Source organism: Sporothrix schenckii (assembly GCF_000961545.1).
Source record: "Sporothrix schenckii 1099-18 chromosome Unknown Cont48, whole genome shotgun sequence".
NCBI lineage: Eukaryota > Fungi > Ascomycota > Sordariomycetes > Ophiostomatales > Ophiostomataceae > Sporothrix > Sporothrix schenckii.
In genome coordinates this window covers 8,581-30,628 of record NW_015971149.1, presented here as the reverse complement: position 1 = coordinate 30,628, position 22,048 = coordinate 8,581, and the positions used below count along the sequence as shown (strand labels likewise).

Genomic DNA, 22,048 nt, shown 5'->3' with positions numbered 1-22,048 from the left:
TGGCTGTGGTGATTGCTTTCCGTTCGTCCTGTTTCGCCTGGCCTATTCTTATACTTTTTAGTTAATTTTAATCCGGCATCCTTTCGATACAAACGCCGAGCTGAAAAGTCGTACTAAATCATGAAAACCACATACTCGCCAGCGTCGCAGTCTGAGAGGTTCCGGTGGCCATATCGGGCTAACCTTACGGGTTCGGCCTGAATCAACCGACTATGTTTGTAACCTGTATAAACCCGGACCCGATTGTCTTCAACTGGGACTGGGGATCATGTTGGATCTGAGCACCAGCCAGATGTAAAGTGCCTACAAAAATCTCATAGAAACGCTTTACTTTCAGTCTTTCATTCGGGCGCCATTCTTGCAGCCACACCCCAATTACACTCGTTTACCAATATCACCTTTTTTTGTCACAAGTTTAACGTCTCACTATGGGCCGCTTCTCGTCCTTTTTGGCGGCCGTTCTGCTGGCCGTCGCTCCGGCTTTGACCATAGCCGTCGCTGTCTCCCCCGCGGCCGCCGAGGTCACCGCACCCTTTGTCGGCCACCAGATCACTGCTCGCACCGTCAACTGCGAGTTTCGAGTCACGGCGGACGACAACGCAACGTGCATCGAATTCACCAGAGAGTGGGGTTTAACTGTAGACCAGTTTATGGTTCTCAACCCCACGGTGACATGTCCTATGTTGACGCCAGACACGCCATACTGCGTCCTGGGCACTGTCAGCGGCCCGTCCACGTCGGGAACCGTCGGCCCGATCCGCTCTCCGACCTCGGTCAGCTATACTCTGCCGACAGGGACAGGTGGGCCGTCGAGCGTGGACATTTCGTTTTCGACATACCCCACGACTACGTCGAAAACTACCACGACCAAAACGTCAACGACGTCCTCGTCTACCTCGTCGATGACCGGTAGTAAGCCCGCTCCGACGCAGGCTGGGCTAGCAGCCAACTGTAACAACTTCCACCTTGTGGTTAAGGGAGACTCGTGCTCAAAGATCGAGTCATCGTATGGCGTGTCGGCCGCAGACTTTTTGACGTGGAACCCGGCCTTGCAAAGCAACTGTCTGGGCCTGTTGACCGGCTACTACGTCTGTGTCGGTGTGCCGGGAGGAACTACGGCGGTACAACCTAGCTCGTTGCCCATATCCACCACGTCCAAGGCGACCACCTCGTCGACTATCGTCACATCTAGGACGACTTCTTCAACATCCAAGACATCCACCGCGTCAACTGTGTTGCCCATATCCACCACGTCCAAGGCGACCACCTCGTCGACTATCGTCAAATCTAAGACGACTTCTTCAACGTCCAAGACGTCCACCGCGTCAACTGTGCCCTCTCCTCTCCAGCCAGGCACGTTTGACAACTGCACGGCCTACCACCTCGTGGTAGCCGGTGACAGCTGCTCGGCCATTGAGACTGCTGCTGGCATTTCGTCGGCACAGTTCGCCACCTGGAACTCGGGCGTTAACGCCGATTGCACCAACATTGATGTCGGCTACTACTTGTGTGTTGGTGGTGGCGGCGGCGTTGTCTCGGCTATCCCATCCCCCCTCCAACCCGGCACCTTCGATAACTGCACAGCCTACCACCTCGTGGTAGCCGGTGACAGTTGCTCGGCCGTTGAGACTGCTGCTGGCATTTCGTCGGCACAGTTCGCCACCTGGAACTCGGGCGTTAACGCCGATTGTACCAACATTCAAGTTGGCCACTACCTGTGCATTGCGGGTGGCGGTGGTGCTGTGTCTTCGACGCCTTCTCCGCTTCAGCCAGGGACCATATCGACGTGTACCAAATACCACCTAGTCGCCTCGGGTGACACGTGCGCCTCCATTGAGGCGGCGGCAGGCATCACGGCGGCGCAATGGGCCAAGTGGAACCCGAGTGTGAACTCGGCGTGCACCAACATTGACCTGGGGTATTATGTATGCGTTGGCGCGTAAGGAAGTCGACGAACTCGTCGGGCGATTCGACGCATAGTGATGGTGGCCTGTCGACGTAATTCAGTGTGATTTAGGTCTTGTGTCGGTCTTTTGCGACCATATTCATTTCTTTCTGCTTTTATTTAACTTATTTTTGTACGGTTCATATTCTATTCGGGTTCTTTTGCTAGCTCGGTCATCTTTACTATGTACATGTTCGACGGAGGCATACAAGAGTTGATGCTAATTCGTAATGTGAAAGTTGTGATATTGGTGTCAGTTTTACACGTTTGACATGGTTGACTCTTTCGATGGAGAGCTCTGTTTTATTGCCGAGGGAGTGTCCGCTCAGCTGTGTTTGTGTAGAGAGCAACTTCACATAGCCATGTATCTGATATTTTACATTCGCTGGCATTATGGACAACCTTGTACATATCAGTTGCTTCTCTATGTTTTATCCCTATCCCACGAGTAATAATGTACTCACACATGTTTGAATTCAATTACCAAGTTGGTACTTTTATAAGAGTCCACCAGAGTCTTTCGACCTACAAAACGAACGTATAATATAACCGACATATGGCGAAGCTGCCCACTAGTAAACGAGGCGGTGTTGCTATTTAAGCAAAGCAACTAGCTACAAAGCAACACGCAAATACACACATGACGACTCGCAAATAAACGAATAAACAAGAGCAAAAAACAACGCACAACATCCGTGTTAGGCATCAGAAGGTGCCGGCGGGGTGGCAGTTGAAGACCCATTGCCTCCGTCACCCTTCACCGCAGCCCTTGGGCCTCCGCGGCCTCGCGGACCACGGCCTTCTCCACTGCGCCCAGCTCCCCGCCCACCTCGGCCGCTTCCACCACGGCGGCCGGCACCTTCACTATCACTCGCCGTACCTGTGCCTCCGCCAGCACTGCGGTAGCCACTCTGCCCAGAACCACCAGTGTGGGAACCGCCTCTGTTGCTGCTTCCCCAGGTGCCAGCACTACCACGGTCACGACCGAAAGATTTGTTTGACTCCCTTGGGATAAAGATCTTGACCAGAGGCTTCGAACGATCCTCCGTGGTGCGATGTTTTGCTTCCTCTGGCAATCGGTCCATCGCATCATCTCGATCCCCCAAGGTCTTAAAATGGACGACTTTGTTCGTCTGCCCATATTTTTCAATCTTCACTATCTTTTGCAAATCCTCACTCGCAAACAGCTCCCTGGTCTGGTCGTCAGACTGCGCATTCATAATAAAAAGCCCAATCACGTCTGTAGACGGAGCTCTCGGTACGGGCGATTGCGTCGGTTCTGAGCCTACCACATTACCGTTTGATGCCCCAGAAGATATATGCTTTTCGTTGTCCTTAAGAGCAGGTGTAGACAGCTGGGGCACCGGGGGCTTCGTAGAGCCTAAAACGGAGGTGGTTGCAGTTTTGCTAGAGAAAGATATAGACACTGGGACCTGCTGTTGCGTTTGCGAAGCCGGTAGCTTTTGCGACATCGAAACAGACGATTGCTGATCCTGGGGAGGAGGTGGGAGCACACTCGAAGGCTGAGGTGAGGCAGTGGATGTTGCGGGTGCCTGAGCCTGCTGGGAAGAGTTCGCCTGCTGCTTCATACCGCGGTGGGAGAAGTTGAAGCCTTGGGCGCGCATCTCCGTACCAATGCGCCCGTCTTGTATTTCCAGGGCAAGGTAGCCAAACGCAGCATCCGCGAGGTTAAAATTCCACATGTTTTTGAATGCGCTTTCGTCAACCTGTCCAAGGGCAGGTGGGCCTGCAGCAGATCCGCCGAACGGATTGCCGCCAGCTGCCGTTGTCGGCATCTTTTCCACGATGCCAAGGGCATTCTTCAGCAGGTTTTGCTGTGCTTCGTTTTGCTGGATAGCCGGCTCTACCTCGCTTTTGACCGTTTCCCAGACATCGTTGAAAGAAGCTTTGCTCGCTGCAAGCTTGCCGCGGTAATGATCGAGAGTCGGATTAACGCTGAATTCGTTGTACGAACTACCATAGCGGAAATGGAGGCCGGCCGAAATAGAAAAATCAGCCTTTAAAGTCACCGACAACTGATTCAAAATGCCTTCGCGTGCGGGCGATGCGTGCGTAACGAAAATACGAGTCTCAGTCGGATCGTAAACACGATTGGCGGTGTCCACGAGCTCACCCATCTGAAGCAGTGTCGTCCACATTGTGCCTTGGCCACCAGCAATTGTCGTACGGCCTTCGCCGTTGTCGAAAAGCTTATGCATGACAACAGCACCACCAAGGCCCAGGAGGCGGAGCTTCACGCCCCCGATCTCGAGAAGCATCGATTGAGCTTCGTCAATGATATGAAGGTTATGAACCTTGTATTCACGGGAGCGAAATTTTTCGAGAACTCGGACATCCTCACAAGCCCCCCAAACAGTGTACACTGGTACGTCCAGTTTCAAATCGCCATTTAGCAGGAGGGACAGTTCGGACAATGGAAGCTCGCGGGGTGGGAATCGAGATTTCACGGACGAGCCAGTGCCAGGCTGTGCAATAGCTTTTTTGATAGGCTCGGAAATGAGCGGCGAATATTGGGCAACGTGTTTGAGGGTTCTAGACAGGTTTGATGTCAGCACTGCAACAAACAACTAGATGACAGGCAATCAAGATCGAACCAGCGACTTAGAGTAGCAGCGATTCAGAGTCTAAGCCACTTACTTTTCGGCAATCCTCTCCAGCGACGTGTCATCATAAAATCCGAAATCACCGGTATGTATGATATAATCAGCACGTGCTTGCTTGGCAAGATCGTTCAACGATCTCAAGTTTCCTAATGTTGAGCCCAGGTTAGCACTTTCTAGCATATTCAGGCTATTGAGTGAATATTGTGCATCCAGTAAACATACCTCGAACGTCTGCAATACAGAGAACTCGGATGGGACCAGTCTGTACAACGCGCCCTTGGTTGGGCAGCAGCGGTCGCGCTTCAGTACCCAGGGAGGGGGAGGACACAGCGCCGTTTGGCAAATACGCGGAACCGGCGCTGGCGCCTCCTTGGCCTAGCAAAGAAGAGCGGGCTTGCTAAATCAATGAAGTAAATATTAGCACCCATGTCGATACAAGTCTTGAAGAGGCGACAAGTTTTACTCGCCACAGAGCAAGCACCATGGTGGCCCCCAGAGAAAACATATAAAACGATAACAGCCCCGGTGATTGGTGTAAGCAGTAAACATGAGCTCAGGAAAAAACAAACTTACGGAAGCCATGGCAAGTCCCGTGTAGTTGGAGGTGTAGTGGTGATGTCGGATGAATGTGTAAGCCAGGTGAGGACGGGACGCAAAAGCTGCAGTTGCAGCTCTTTCCCAGACTTCTTACGGCGAAAAACAAAACAACCAAAGAAAACAATCGACGAGCGAAGGGCCGCGAGGATGTGGCCTTCGTTGTATGGCTCCCTTCTTCTGTTTTCTTGTTTGATATTCTACCTGGTAGCTTTGAAGCTTGATCAAGAGGTGGCGAAAACGGGCAAAATAGCACACAAAGTAATGGCAGAGCGGGAATGCAGCTGATATATCAACGTTGCAGCAAGCGATAGTAGATGTTCGATGTCAATTGTCGATTCCGATTGTCCTTTGCGGGGAGATGCGTGCAGTATGAATGGACAGAAAGTTAAAAGAAAGCTCTCTTCGTCGGTAAGCCGCCTAGTACGGAGTATTTCTACCGCAATTTCCTTTTGCTGTGCAGGGTGTTACCAGTCCAGAGGCCAATTAGGGGAAACCAGGATAAAAGTAGTGCCTTTCTAGATTAGGACTAGCTTGTTTACGAAGAGCCAGGTATCACACAGTATGAGTAGATGAAACCGACATCTTAAGGTACCATGAAATATGAATACAACAAAACATCGTTATGTATCTGTTTCGACGTCACATATGAGTTGCCTTAGCGGGTGCAGAGTCGCCATTGACCACACTTCTCGTAGTGCTAGCTATCAAACCTATTTTGCATAAGAATGTGAAAACTTGGTGTTGTAGAGGAGAACACACTTCGGCAGAGACCAAATGCTTTGAAATAGTACGGAATCTTGTCACAGTTGTCAAACTAAAACGAACCATATCATGGGCGATATGACATGAGGTGCTTACGGCATCGTTCTGGAACCGACAAGGCATGCCAACTCAGTAGCATACATACACCTTTCTGTTTCATGAAATCGAAATTCTCGGGCAGCCCAACAAGACAAAAGCAGACGATATTTTAGTTCAGAGCTGTTATATCGTGAGTGCTAATTAATTTGATTCTCTCATAATCTTATAATAATAAACCTCTACAAACACCTCGACACGACCGCAGAGACGCAACCCAGAGTCGCTCCTTGCTCATCCCCACATATCGCTTTCGCTATGGTGACCATCATCTGCGTGGCCATAATCGTAATAACCACGCACCTTCCTGTTTACAGAATGGCGTTCGTAATCCTGGCCACCACCATCTTGGTGACGTCGGTGTGGTTGCTGCTGTAAATGTTCCTGAGGTGGGATGCCCGCAATAGAATTGCCACTCTGGGGGCCGTCATGGTCGTATTCGAATATCTGGGCGTCGTCGACGTAGTTCAGAGATCTGTCGTCACCGATACGCTGTCCAGTGTCACCATACTGACTGCTTGACTACACAGCGTGTTAGTATCCCATGTTATAAAATATTCGTGAAAAGCGACTTTTGGCAAGGGGCGATGCAATTTACCGTGCTATACTCGAAAACATACTGGTCACCACTATCTTGCGAATGGTGGCCTTGCTGCATCGATATATGCTGCTCCATGTATTGTTGTTGTTGTAACTCTTGTCCCTGGCGTTTTCGTTCTTCTTGCCGTTTCTGGTGGGGGGAAGTAGGGACATTGAGTTGGGGGTGCATCGCTTGCACTTTCGCGAGGTACGAATACATGAAGTTTGACAATAATACCTGGCTCCGCAGATCGCGGCGCGGATTGGCCAACTTTATATGCGCCATCCGGTATATGGCACGTTCCTCGACGATTGGAAATCTTGTGTACGGATAGTCAATATCCGGGCGGAGAAGTCGCAGGACGGGGTCTGGCGATGTGACCCTTTGCTTCCCCTTGTTGCTGCCGCCGTCTTTGCTTTCTTTTCGCCGGGATCCCCCGAAAATGGACCCAAAAAACCCGTCTTTTTCCTTCTTGGTCTCGGTAGCTTTTCGAATGCCAGAATCAACCTTGTCTTCGTGTGACTTTCCGCCGAGACCGTCTCGGTCTAGAAGTAAACTTTCTCGCTCTTTAGTGCCGGAGTTGTCAATGGAGCTCTGGAGCACGTCCAATCGAGCGCCATCATGAGTTTTCTCCGACTGAGGCCGGTCAGCTTTTGAGCGCATTTTTTTGGCCTGGTCTTCTTTCTCTCGATCTCGTTCTTTGTCTTTCCCTTTCTTCTTCCTCTCTCTCTCGTCGCTCTTGAACCACTTCCAACCTGTCGACTTCCCGCCCTCGGTCTCCTCCTTGTCTCGCAGTTTTTTATCTGCCTTTCTGTCGTCAACCGGAAGAGTTGGGATAACTGATAGACCGTCAGTCCGCGAGGAGCTATGTCCGGGAACGGCGAATGAAAGGTTAACCATGCCATTCAATGCCTGGCCTGCCGTAGTATCGGGTCCGGAAGATGAAGAGGTGTCGGAACTCTGATAGGAAGATCTACCGAAAGACGGGCCCTTAATGGACTTTGGTGGAGGGTGCTGCCGAGACTGCTGTGGTCGGTTTTGTTCTTGCTGTAAACCGTTATCAGACTGCGATTGCGGTGCATCAAACATTATACTTGGCTGTGCTGGCCCGTGATTCAAACTGCTTTGAGACGACGATCGGTATGGGAAGACCTTAGCATCATATGCGGTGGGGAGCACTTGCGGTGCTGGCTGGGACTCATGAGACTCAATTGGTCCTCCTTCAGCAACAAACTCCGTAGGTAACATTTGAGGTGTAGTATCAAATTCCGGTAACGTAGTAGTCGAAGTTTTTTTAGGAGTGTTTCTCGTGGCTGGTGGCTGATCCGAGATACCTTCCACAGATCCATCGCCATCTTGGGAGACAAGCTGATGCTGTCGCATAACAGGCCGAACGGGATGTGAAAAGTTTTCGGGTGCCGAAGGCTCAGAGCTGGCGTGTTGCAGATCAAGGCCGGCGGGGGGGACTGGTTCCGAAACCGGTGCATGGCTGGCAGACCTTCCTTCGTCACTATCAGTATTTCTTCGAGGTTGGCGAGCTCCCGCAGATCGCCTGGAGAGAGGGACCCGGTCACCGGAACGTAAGCTACCGCCTTTGCGATACGTCGTTCGAGTGGACCGTCGTAAGCCCATTGTTGCAACAGGCAGTATTGGTTTATCGTCAAGACTAGACATATCCAAACTACCTGTCTGCCTTTGAGAATCCAATGCCAATCTCTGAACGATCTTAGTAGAGTCATTCAATAGGTCATTGAGGTTGAGTTCGGGGCCACTTTGAATGGTGCTAGTTTCAGAGGTCTTTCTCCTCGGACGCCAGTCTCCGGCACCGTTGTGGTCATTGCCAGCTCCGCCCCAGTTCGTCTCGGTGCTTTTGCTCTCGACTTGTCGAGAAAGCATAGACTTATTTCGTCCTAGCCCACCACCATCCGCTCTTGGCTGCTGGCCGTCAGTAGCAAGTTGTGAGTCTCCTGATCGTCTTTTGATAGACTGAACGCGTTTCTCCAAGAAACTTTTGAACTGGTCTGGAGCCAATTCCGGATGGACTTTTGCTGGAACCCATAACAGCCTCGATATGTCCCCCTCATCGTCTTCTCCGGATGGTGCTATAGATGGCATGGCCATCAAAGACAGCCCCTGGAAAGGAACAAGATCGGGGTCTGCCGAGTTTCCGACATCCATGGACATGCGGCGCAAAGCCTGCAAGTTACTGAGTTCCTGTGCAATGTCGTTGGGGTTATCGATGTTGGTGAGGGGAAATCGCGAGCCACTTTGAGAATCGTTCTGTACATCTCGGAGAGGGTGTGTGGGGGAGAGCGGCGATGACGGTTGCATTGTAGGGAGTAAAGGCTCCAAAGGCGAACCGCTCGTCTCGCTATGCTTGCCAGTGGGGAGTGTTTGTGACTTTTCGGGCCCGCCATTATGTCCATTTGATGTGGGAATGTCTATGGTGGGCTTCGTATCGGCAGTAACGCGAGACGTCATTCGATGTTCGACTGTGACGTTGGTTCCTTCCAACGTTGGGAGCCGGTGTGGTATTTCATACAAAAGAGGCTTGTGCAATTGTTCCCCGCCGTGTGGGGACGCCACAAAGCTAAGAGGGCGGCTATCCCGCCGGGTATCATGGCCATCATCGTCGTTATCGCCATACAGTGTTCCAATAGCCTCAGTGACGTGGTGGCTCGGGTCTGAAATCGACAGCTGGCTACCATGGCCACGCCGATTTGGAAAGCTATCGCCGGTGTCGTGAAGGCGAGATGAGCTCTAATAGGCTTAGTTAGCATGAGTGTGGCACGTTGAACACAACCAGACCGCAGCGCGAGACTCGACGAAGAGTGACTATCATGTCACAAACACACTGTAGCAAAACTCGATGCATAGTGTCAAAAACATACCATCATCGAGAGACGTGGTACGTAGGCCAGAAACGGGGCCTTGGCCGACGGTCTCTCGAGGCCAAAGAGTGCACTTTCAGAAACAGTCACCAGGGGGAGTGTAATCAAGGATATCATAAGGTGATGTTACGGCCTCTTTGGGTTGCAGGACAAAAGGACCGTCGAAGAACACGCTGTGGATTGTAGACGGTGGGTAGTTCGAAGACTGGCTGTCAGTCGTGGTGAGCGGGAGCCCACGAGTAGTACTTTGTTGGGCGGAGGAAAATGGTTATGCCGGCTCAGTCGGTGTCGGCGGTCGCTAGGAAACAGGTGTGCGATTGATAGCAACAAGTATGGGTCGGATGCAGAACTTAGGAGATGGTGGCGCAAGAAAAGCCAATGTAGTTACGGAATGAGAGCAAGCGGGCAACAAAGCATGATTTTTTGCAACAACGTTGGGTGCGGACTGGGAGGCGCGGAGGGCCAACATGAGCAAACTGAAGGGCTAGGATACCCTTTGAGTTTGTTACTTCTGGGCCCTTCTTCTCGTGCTTGTCGTTGTTTTGTGGTGAGAGTCAAGGAGCGTTTGCGCGTGCGCGTGCGAGTGTCCAGTAGGATGACATTGCGTCTTGCCGGTGCCGTACTTACTTCGTTGACGGCGCCAGGATAAAAAGCCCCACAGGCTACTGAATAATGGAAGGGGGGAGGTGAAAAGTAACTTCGCCGTGCGCAGCGTGGCAGCCAGGCCATAATCAATAGTCGCCACCAATCAGTGGTCCATTTTAACTAGCAAATATTCAACATGCTCCTTTGCCTACTAGCAAATTCAACAGCGCTTTCAAAACAAAACGACGCTTAGAGCTCTATCCATCATTCTGTCTCAAGCTGGAAGAAAAATTACCTCCGTACAAATCATATTTAAGAGACGTATTTAGTCACACACCTCCCTTAATGGGAAACCCCAACCCCTAGATCTAAACCATACGTTTGGACCGACCAGGTACCCAGCGGTATGTCATTCTTGGAAGGCGCTTAAAGAGATGAGCAAACGACGAGCAAAATCAAGATGCGTGAATGGACGATAAATCGTGGGATAATGTGCATGGCATTCAACAAGAATGGCATGCGAGACCTCTCAGGGGCAGGACCACCTAGGATCCGGCACGTGACCTGCTGGGCTCGTGGGTCCTACTTAAATCAAGGGGCCCAGGGCCCAGGGCCGTACATAAATAAAAGTAATAATGAAAAGCGCACTCGCCAACTTGTGAGTAACTCATGCTATATTATCTTCCCTGTGGCATACAAGTCGCTTAGCAAATAAAGACCATAGGGTCTCACTCGATTATTTAGCCGATCAACCAAGTATCTGGTTTTCTTTTCTATTTACTACGTGTGCTTGAATACACCAAGTATGCCTAACAGCTAATTCAAACTACCTGCGGGAATGCCTTCCCCAGAATCAGAATGTCAGGCCCAGCATCTTCCTCTTTGAATTGCGGCTGGTGTCTTTATAAATGCTTACTTCCACAACATTAAGTATACCCAACTTCAAGGCTGCATTCTCGCCAGAGTGCGCTTCTATCGGTGCCTAGAACCGGCAATGTGAGCGATAACGGCCTTGCTTGTTCGGACACATCTCCAAAATAATTTTTGTTTTCTATCAAAGCTAGCCAGCCTCGGTGTCTCTATAGAACTGGACCTTTCAGCGTACCACTCAGGTCGTCCAGCCGTTTGTTGTTCTTAATTGAGGCGAGCTCTCTGGACTACAACAGTTCTCCACGGCCCGCAGGCTGTTGTCACCATGCACGGCAGAGTAGGCCAGGCTCAAGAGGTAATTCAAAGGCGAACTGATTAACTTGAAGTCGTCAATTCAAGCCATAATGTGAACTTTGTGGCTCAACGAGTGCCTACCTCCGTTAAAGTTCTCCTGCATCCCAAGCACAAAACTCTCCATAGTACTTTTTAACTAGCAAAATTTTATCCAGTACTCTGCCATCATCTGCCAGCACCTCATCAAGCCTCCGGCTACCGTCCGCTAGGTCGCTCGCTAGCGATGCGCTGATAGCGAGTCGAAGCACAGCGAGTTTGCCAAGGTCCACCGGCTGGCCAATGAAGCATCTCAGTCTTGCCGTCCGGCGCTCGTCATCGGTTGCCGCCTCTGGCAACACGCCCTCCATGTCAATTGTCAGCCACCTGTGAAACCGTCGCAGATCTACAGCACTCATTGTGGATGGCGCTTTCACGGGAGTTCCATCTCCTTTGCTCGCCCCAGTAATGACGCAGAAGCTGACGATAGAGTTAACACAACCCACAAACGTATCCGCAGCCGGAAACGGTACAGTTTCGTCCTTCTCGCATCCGGTATCCCGCAACAGCAGCACGTGTGGCCTCTTGCTACGAACTACAGCTCTCACACCGTCAACCCACCAAGCAATTACTTGTTGGCCTTTTTGTCCAGCTTTTGCAAACCGGTCCATTTCGAACACACCACAGGACCATCGGAGCAATAGCCCAACATTTTCTGGTCTGGCGGGGAGAGTCGCTCGCAGGGCCTCGAGATCGCGCGGAACCTCCAGCTTTGTGATATATTTGCCCAAGTTGTGCGACACCACTGCGGGTCGCCCCGGTTCCCTGGGTTCTGTGTCGATGAAAAGGCCCGCCATGGCGATCTTATGTGGTACCAACGCTGCGGCGCAGAATCCGGGCGCTCCATAGAACTTGCTTGCGGTCATTAACACTACCGCATTCCGCGCTAAGTACCAATCCAATTCCCCCGTGCTCGTTCTTGCCTGGCACGCATCGAGCACGAACAGTACGCGGTCCCCGTATTGGCAAGTGATCCTCTTAAGTAAAGACCGGCTTGTGATGTGAGAACCAAGCTTTGAGCCATCCACAACATGGAGGACAAAAAAGGGCCCTGATTCCCCGCTTGACTTGCAAGACAAAGTGGCGTTTTCCATTGTTTGAAGCACGAGGGCGTCGAAGTTCGGTACCATGGACCCATCGTCCAACCTGGCAGCAATTTCAACCACTTGGATTCCATTCTCGATGCCATTTGCACTGACTGCCACAGGCGAGAACATATTACCACCTTGCGCTGCCTCGTCCTCGGGGTTGTTGGTGGAGCTGACAGGAAAATGTTTGCTGAAATGCTTGCCGCCGGCCGCCGTAGCCGTGTTCGAGCCAACCTCTTTGGCGCCAACCACTATGTTTACTACCCCAGAACACCCGAGCTGACGTGCCTGATTGACCCCTGCCAGCAACGCAGTAAGTTCAGCATCTGTTCCAGATGGGTGGAGGATGACATGGTGAGCGGTCTTGATTCCAAGAATCTTTGAAACACGGAGCCGAATGTCACCAAATGCGTCCTCGACTGACATATCACCGCTCCACAATGCACGAAGGCACGCACGTGCGGACTCGAAGCCAAGGACCGAAGGTGGCGAGCAAGTGCATGAACCACGCACGATAGTATCTCGCGGTACAGGGTGTGGTGGACAGTGGTATTTATTAATACCTCTCTCGTGGTGGCTCTGGCGCGCTGCTGGTTGCAGATGCAGGCGTTCATCCCCCCCTTCCACCAGGTGATGCTTGACAGCCTCGCTCAGAGCTACGCTGATCAGAGATCTCAAAATGCACTGGAGGTCGTCTTTGCTGATAATATAGTTGCTTCTGGACGGCCCGGATGCGGGGCCTTCGATTTTAAAATACCCTGTGGCCTCGACGAACGAGATGCCAGGCAACGTTGCACCTTCTCGTATATGGGCACCGTTCTGAATCCACGCTTTATATACATGCGTATTGAATGCAATGCGGCGCTCTATGTCGACAATGGAATTTGGCCAAAGGCAAAATCCTTGGGTAGACCCATCCGTGGTTTTGTCGTATTCAGATCGGATCTCAGGCGGGACCGGTCCAACCGCAGGGCCAGGGACGTGGAAAATGGGACTTGTCCCACGAATGTACTCCCAGACTTCGCAATTCGAAAGTATGCCGGCTCCGCGGTCAGATGACCGGGCTGTGGTGCACTCCGTTGTTTGAGTAGGTGCCATTGTGCTCTCTCTATCGGTACTTTTAGCGGTTTTTCTGTGCAACTGGGGTTTGTTCTGGTTCAGTCAATGATATATGTCGGATTGACTTGGACTGTGGAACTATATTCAAGAGACTTCAAAGCTGCACAATGCTGGTAGTGTAGGCGAGTAGCAACAGATCTTAAAAACGCTCGCAGACAAGGTTGTTTGAATCTTGCCCATGGCATCCATACTTCATTTATATCTAGGACGTATACACTCGGAGAACATCACTGGCCAGCATATGCTAGTTCTTATCCAATGTTTGGAAATGCTTTTGGAAACTCATGAGGCAAATGTATGAACCCCCACGGGTAGTATTGGTTTCCTCATGTTCGTTATTAATGTTTTACTCAGTTCTGTCGGTGTAAGTTTACTTCGTGTCATGTGGCACTGTTTAAACACCCCACATACCGCCCAGTTTACCATCGTCATTGTTTAATTGCGCCTCCTCCCCCCCCCCCCCTCTCTCCTCCACGTAAATCCAAACTTAGACTGACCGTTTTAGTCATACCCGAAACTGTAATTGGGCGGTAATCATACACCACCCCAACTTCCCCACGTCGGCGATATGTTATTTCAGTAGACGCGGGTTTAAAAGGGTCGGTCCCACTCGGTCGTAGATGTAATCTATCCCCTTACGGCTAAAAATAAGCCTTTTTTAAATACGGTACACGAAAACCTACAGACCGTATGATACTACTACTCCCGCCTATAAGTTGTCGGGGTTTGGTTACTAAAGGGTTATATAATAAGATTACCTGATAGGTTTAAGAATACGGTGACCGTAAGTATAACTTAGTAAAGAAAGAGAAAAATATGAAGTAGACCTATATAGGGAGAAAGAGATTCCACAAGTAATCGCCTACTAAACTTACCCGAGTAACCGAGGGTGGTTAATAGTTTTTAATCTGTAAAGGAATAAGTACCTAAGGCCAAAATAGGGTGGCCGTAGGTATGCCTTGGTAAAGGAAAAGAATAAGGAACACGATAAAAATTTAGGTATACTTAAGTTCTTGAAACTTTCGTTTAGGCGACCATTCTACGATACGTGGCCGATCGTGAAAGGACTTCTATATATTTTATTTAAGTGGAAAAGTTTGTAGAGTTTTTTATAGAGTTTTTTTAACTTCGTCGTCGGTCGGTTTAAAACGTGTGGGTAATAATAAAACTCATTAAAAAAATTACGTTATATAAAGTTAAAAACTTTAATCGAGTTTTTAACCTTTTTTTAATTATTTAAATAAGTTTAATAAATAATTATTTATTAAATCTTATTTATATTTTTATTTTTTAAAAATATCGGGTTAATATTTAAAAAATTTAGACTTTATTTACGTTTAAATAAATATAACAATCCGTTATTTTACATATAAATTTTTTTTATAAACCTTATTTATTTTTATTACTTTGTTATATATAAATATAAAACTAATTACTTAATTAAATCTTTACTATAACTCGTTTTTACTTTAACTCTTTTTTTTTCTTTAACGTTTTTAAGTTTATTAACTATTTTTCGTTCGTGAGTCGTCAATCGAATTTTTTTTTAAAAAAAATTTCGTTTATATTTTATAGTTTATGCGTTTGAAAGTGGTTTTTAATAAAATTATTTTTAATATACTTTTCAATATATTTAAACATTATAAACGTAATAAAGATAAGTTTTTAAACGATATTATGATAAAAGAGTTTTAATTTTATTTTATATAATAACGCAAATAACTTAAATTTAATTATTTAATGTTTTATAATTATATTAAACCGTACGTTTATAATAAAACGTACCGTTAATTCACTTCGTCGTTCGTTTACTTTTTCATATATTAATTAACTTATAATATTAATACGTTTATAAGTCGTTCGTTAATCGTTAAACTTTTTTAACTTTAACTTAATACGTTACGGGTTATTCTATACATAATTTTCCCGTTCGTAAAAAAATATTAATTATAATTACCTTTTATTTTATTATTTAACTCGTTTATAATTTCGTTTATTTCGTTTTTAAAAGTGATTTCTCTTACTTTTTTACCTTTTAATCGTAGTCTTTTTAAGTTCAAATCGTTTTTAATTTATTAATAACTTTACCGTTTACGACGTAATTATAGACTTATTAAACCGGTTTTACGTTCGGTTTATTATTACTTTTAAAATATTAACTTTTATTAAACTTTATAATACGTACGTAGTATAATAATCAAGTATTAACGATATAAGATTTATTATTATTATCACGAAAAAGTTTTTACGTTATTTATAAAATACGATAAAATACGTTTACGTTATTTTTTACGTTATCGTTAAAATAATTAACTTTTTATTAAAATTAAACGGGAAAACGTTTTCAACTATATTATATTCAGGGTTGGGAATTAGTTGCTTAGTTTTAGTACAACTAAAAAACTAAATTTAGTTTTAGTAGCCTTTGTACAACTAAATTTAGTTGTTAAGAAAAAACAATTAAATTTAGTATAATTAAATTTAATACTAACTATTAAATTTTACTTTAATAGTTTTAGTATAATTAAATTTAATTATATTAAAAAACAAAACTTATTTAATTTTATATATTTAATTTAATACGTTATAATAATAATTTAATAAAACCTGTTTTTTAATAAGTATTAGTAAAATAAAATATTTAATCTGTTAAAGTTATATTATATTTAAAAATAAAACTAATTCGAGGTTTATAATATAAAAAGTAAAATGTTAGTTTTTAAAAAAATAAAGTTAAGTTTTAAGCTAAAAATATTAAAAGTTTCGTTTAAAAAGGATTACTTTAAAACGTTTATTATAGTTTTTAAAAAGTAAGTTTTTACTTTTTAGTTTTATCTTATAATAATTATACTAAACCGTTTTATTTTAATATATTCACATTAAATATATAATAATCAACTTAATTTACTTAATATCCGTAAAAAATATAAATTATTCGAGTTATAAAATATAAAAAGTAAAATTTTTATTTTAAAAAGTGTTCGTTTAAAACGTTTATTACGTTTTATAAAGAAGAAGTTTTTACTTTTTAAATTTTATTTAACGGTAATTATATAAAAATAATTTATTTTAACTTAGTTACGTTAAATACGTAATATATTACTTATTTTACCGTATACCTTTTAAAAATATACAAAAGTAAGCAATAAATTTTAAATAATTAAAAAGTATTTATTAATAGTACTACGTATAAATTTTTTTTATTAGTTAACGAAAAAATATAACTAAATATTATATGTATTTTTTAATTAGTTTAATTGTAATCCTTGTTTTTTTTTACTGATTTTAACGAAGTCTTTTAATATAAGTAAAACCTTTACGGTGTTTTTATTTTTCGTTTTTTATTTTTATTTTTAACCTTTTCTTTTACTTTTTCCTTTATTATTTTTTATTTTAACTCTTTTTTATTTATTATCTTCTTTTATTTATTTTTCGACGTCCGGGACGGCGTTAAACTAATAAAATAAATTTAAACGTTAGTTTTACGTTTATTAACGACGATGAATCCGTGGGTTTAATAGAACCTTTTTAACGTTTTTCTTTTACTTTACCTTTTCGAAGACGTAAAAAACTACTTAAAATCCTTTTTAACTACTTAGACTTGGTTTTAAACGACTTAAATAACCTTATTTATTTAGTTTTAAATAGTTTAATTCGACGTAAACTTCTCTTACCTTTTACGAAGGGTATTAATAGGTAAATAAAAGTTATTTATATATAGTAAGATTTTATATATTTTTATTACTTTAACGGTTATTTATTAATTAATTTAAATGTAATAATACGAAAATCGACTTTTTAATTAATTTTAAAAGTTCGAATTACGTTGCCCATTATAAACGAAAACACAGTGCAGTTGCTTATAATAAAGCCTCCGAAGCTTACCTTTCGAAACGTACGTTTTTATTAACTATTTTTATTAATAAGGCTTTTATTATAAACAATTTTATTATTAACGTTTTTATTAATTTTTATAATAGTGGATTTTTTACCCCCTTCGAATACGTCGTCTTTAGACGGTTCTTTAGAGGTAACTTTGAGAAACCGACAACGCGTACACACGATGATTTAAGATACGATTTTAGAAGACGATGTTAATAATAAAATATTACGTTTTATTATTGAAAATAACTTATCTTTAATATCGTTGATTCGGATTCGTTTCAGGACTTACTTTCGTTTTTAAATTCGTACGTATTATTTATTATTTTTACCGTTATTTTTACCTTTTTATTATAACTTTTACTATTTTATAAACTTTTATTAATTTTATTATTTTTAAAGGTCCGTTACGGTTATTAATCGTAAAACGTTGAAACAAACTTTACATTTAACGTTCGAAACACAAAAAAACGAAACTAACGTCGAAATTCACCGAAATTTAAAGGAAAACGGTACTATTTCTTTATCTTTCGAGATTTGGACCTCGAATACACAAAATTCATATTTAGGATTAATTATTACGTATATTAATCCTAATTTCGAGTTTATTTATAAGTTTATCGGTATGTTTACGTTTTTATTTATTACGTTTTTATTTAATATATTTAACTAATTTATTAATTTATTATACTAAGTTTCGAAGTCTTAAATATTCCACTTCGAAGTTATTATATCTCTTTTAAAGTAATATTATCGATAGTATTTCACCTGAAAATATCCTTGGCTTTGTTTTTTTTAATTAATAATATTAAATATAATAATAATGCGGTTATTAATATTTTAAAAGTATAACTAGGGATAATACTTCGAATAATAGCGTAACTATTTCGTTATTCGAATCGACTTTACGGGAGGATTTTAATACCTCTTCTTTTTACGATATTAAATACGTTACCCACGTATTTAATATTGTAGTAAAAGAGATATTAAAATTACTTTTATTAAGTTTAGAAAATTCGAATGGTAAGTTTTATATTTTATTACGGTTTTTTTATTATAACGTTTTATTTTATTTTAATTGTACTAATTAATTTAAATAATTAGACTTAATTAATCGAATTCGACGGTTAATAAATTTAACGAAGTATACAAAAGATATACGAAATCTTTTAAATACGGGTATTATTATTTGTAAATCAAATAATACGTTACTATTGAATTTTAACCGTCGAACTATACTACTAGGTTGGTTTTTTTTTATATGTTTTTATATTAATTAATATTTCGGGTTATTAGATAATATTACGCGTTGGAATTCGACGTATAATATGCTTGAAGCTTTTCTTGAATTTAAATCCCCTTTAAATACGTTAATAATAATATTATTAACGAGGAATTTAAGGAGATTTTCATTAAAGAAGACGAATGGTTTATTATACGTGAATTAAAACACGTTTTCGAAGTCTTTTACGAACCTAGGAAAAGGTTACAAGGCGAGGCGTATATTACTCTTTCTATTACTTTAATAGATATTTATTTAATATTTAAAAAGTTAAGAAACGTGAAAAATTCATATACGAATCGTCTTTCTTCGGTAAGTTATTAATTATTATATTTTATTTTACCTTATATTACTTTAATATTAATTTAATATTAATTATTATTTATAGAAACCTTATTTATTAGACTTAATCGATGCTATTTCAAATGGTATTATTAAGTTTAATAAATATTTTCCGTCTAATTTTATGTCTAGTGATTTTTCTGAATTTAAACCTTATATAATAAGTTTAATTTTAGACCCTAGACTTAAAATCCGTCACTTTACGAACCATAGGCTCTCTATAGACCCCGCGGCTGAAAAAGTGGCTAAAGATATATTCTTTTCGGAATATAATTCGTAAGTTTTTTTGTTTTATTACTGTTTTATTTATTTTATTACCGTTTTATTTATATTATTAATTAATTACTAATTATTTAGTTTAAAACGAGAGCTTAGAGTTAATACTTCTATTAATTCTAACATCTCTTTCGACGAATTAGTTAGTGAAGACGAAAACGACGAAAATAACGATGACGACGAATTATTTATTCGTAATTCTAACCGTTTAAACGAAGTTGACGTTTATTTACAAGAGCAATGTGAAGTCGAAGAAGTAAGTAATATTTTATTATTATTATTATTATTACTATTATTATTATTATTAACCTTTAATATTATAGGTTAAACCACTTGATTATTAGAAAACGAATTCGGTGAAATTTCCAGTATTAAGTGTTTTTACCTAGACGGTATTTGGCAATTCCTGCTACTTCTGCAACTGTAGAAACGGTTCTTTCTATTAGTAATAATATCGTTACTAAAAACCGTAACCGTCTTTTACCTAATACGGTTAAAGAGGTTATATTATTACGGTATTGGAAGGTTTCTAATGTTAATAGCTTTAATTCGTTATTATTTAACGATAATGAAGTAGATAGATAGAATACTATTTACCTTTTTTTAACGAAACTTTATAAAGTAAACGGTTTTAAAGTTATTATTTTATTTTTTACGTTTTAATACTCGAAATAATTTTATATTTAACTATTATACGGTTAATATAATAGTATAGTACGTATTTAACGTAAATATATAAAAATAATATATTTTTATATAGTTACCGTTAAATAAAAATAAAAAAGTAAAAACTTACGTCTTAAATAACGTAATAAACTTTTTTAAACTAACACGATTTAAAACTAAAATTTAACTTTTCATATTTATAATTCGAATTATTTTTATTTTTTACGAATATACCGTATAATATATAGTATATAATATATATAATTATATTATATAAAAAAAAACGTTTTCGTATAATTACCGTTAAATAAAATTTAAAAAGTAAAAACTTACTTTTATAAAAACGAAATAAACGTTTTTAACGAATACGTTTTAAAACGAAATTTTTACTTTTTATATATTAAAACTTAAATTAATTTTATTTTTAAAGACTACGTAGTTAAACGAATCGTAAACTATACATTTAACGTAAATATATTAAAATTAAACGTTTTTAAGTAGTTACCGTAAAATAATAATTTAAAAGTAAAACTAACTTTTTAAAAACCGTAATAAACGTTTTAAAGTAACACTTTTAAAACTTAAGATTTTACTTTTTATATTTTAAAACCCTATTTTATTTTCTTTTTAATTAATATACGTTTTACTTAGTAGTAAATAACGTATATAACGTAGATATACTAAAATAAATCGATTTCGTATAAATACCGTAAAATAAAATTTAAAAACTAAAAACTTACTTTTTATAAAACGTAATAAACGTTTTAAACGAATACGTTTTAGAACGAAAATTTTACTTTTTATATTTTAACACTCGACTTATTTATATCTTTAAATATAATATACTTTTAAAGTGTCTAATATTTTACTTTAATGATAATATTAAAATATAACTAATATTATAACGTATTAAATTAAATAAATATAAATAACTATTTAATTTTTTAAAATAACTAAATTTAATTATATTAAATTTAGTTTTTTTTTAACAACTAAATTTAGTTGTACTACATTTAGTTTTAGTAACCCTCCTTACTAAATTTAGTTACCAAGAAAAACAACTAATTCCCAATCCTGACGGTCGGTCGACGATTAATTAAAAATTATAACTTTTACTTTATTAAAGTAAAACTTTAAGACTTATTCGGATTTATTAAAAAAATAAAAAGGTTTTCGTTATAATAAATAAAAACGTAAACGAGTCGTTTATACTTTTTAAAATAAAAGAAATAAAATAATTTAATATTATCTTTAATATTAAAAACCTTTTTTAATATATTTTACCGGTTATTCGTAAAGTTTTCTTTACGTTTTATCGTTAATTATTTAATGATAAACTTATTACAATCATATATATTAATAACGTTTAATTAAAAAGTAAGAATTTATTATTAATTAAGTCGATTAATTAAAGTTTAAACTTATACCGGTAACAGACGAGTTATTAAAGGTTTTACACGACTTCGTCGACGTTTTTTAACGGAAAAGTAATTAAAAGTGTTTTTATTTTATTAAAAGTTTAATATTTAATTAAATTAAAAGACGAAGTTTAGTTTTTTTTAAGACCGATTTATTACTTTTCGTTAGTTTAAATTAAAACCTTTTAAAAATATATTAAAAAAAAACTCGAAATAAACCTATTAAGTTAAACTTTAACTTAATAAGTTTATTTATTTTATTCGTTTTAAAAACAAATAACTTTTAATTATACGTTAATTATTAATCGTTAAATAAAATTATAATTAAAAATTAATATTTACTTTTTTTAATTAATAAAGTTTCAAGTACTTTTTTAAAGAGTTTATTATTTATTTTAAAATCGATTTAAACTAGATATATTACCGTATTTATATAACTTTTAACGACGAATAAAAAACGGTTTTTTAAATAAAATATAACTTTCTTAAATACGTAGTAATACTTTTCGGATTAATTAACGTTTTTATAACGTTTTAATTATATATATAACCAGGGTTGCGAATTAATATATTAATTGTAGTATTGGGTTATATTAATATTAATTAATATTAATGTAGTATATACTAAATTAGTA

At 40.4% G+C, this 22,048-nt stretch overlaps 4 protein-coding genes across 4 annotated transcripts; 1 reads left to right on the top strand and 3 right to left on the bottom strand.

Moving 5' to 3' along the window:
* Positions 1-428: 428 nt before the first annotated feature.
* Positions 429-1,943, top strand: SPSK_01129 (uncharacterized protein; the record flags this gene model as incomplete). The annotated part of the gene is made up of 1 exon (XM_016728060.1): positions 429-1,943. One exon carries the CDS (start codon positions 429-431, stop codon positions 1,941-1,943), a length of 1,515 nt encoding a protein of 504 aa, XP_016583855.1.
* Positions 1,944-2,643: 700 nt separating this feature from the next.
* Positions 2,644-5,151, bottom strand: SPSK_01026 (Ser/Thr protein phosphatase family protein; the record flags this gene model as incomplete). Its single annotated transcript, XM_016727957.1, has 4 exons — positions 2,644-4,498; positions 4,604-4,742; positions 4,792-4,966; positions 5,143-5,151. The coding sequence occupies 4 exons, from the start codon at positions 5,149-5,151 to the stop codon at positions 2,644-2,646; spliced, it is 2,178 nt and encodes a 725-aa protein (XP_016583854.1).
* Positions 5,152-6,258: 1,107 nt separating this feature from the next.
* Positions 6,259-9,501, bottom strand: SPSK_01000 (telomere silencing protein; the record flags this gene model as incomplete). The annotated part of the gene is made up of 3 exons (XM_016727932.1): positions 6,259-6,546; positions 6,623-9,364; positions 9,496-9,501. The coding sequence occupies 3 exons, from the start codon at positions 9,499-9,501 to the stop codon at positions 6,259-6,261; spliced, it is 3,036 nt and encodes a 1,011-aa protein (XP_016583853.1).
* Positions 9,502-11,390: 1,889 nt separating this feature from the next.
* On the bottom strand, positions 11,391-12,854 carry SPSK_01138 (uncharacterized protein; the record flags this gene model as incomplete). Its single annotated transcript, XM_016728069.1, has 1 exon — positions 11,391-12,854. The coding sequence occupies one exon, from the start codon at positions 12,852-12,854 to the stop codon at positions 11,391-11,393; it is 1,464 nt and encodes a 487-aa protein (XP_016583852.1).
* Between the last annotated feature and the right edge of the window lie 9,194 nt (positions 12,855-22,048).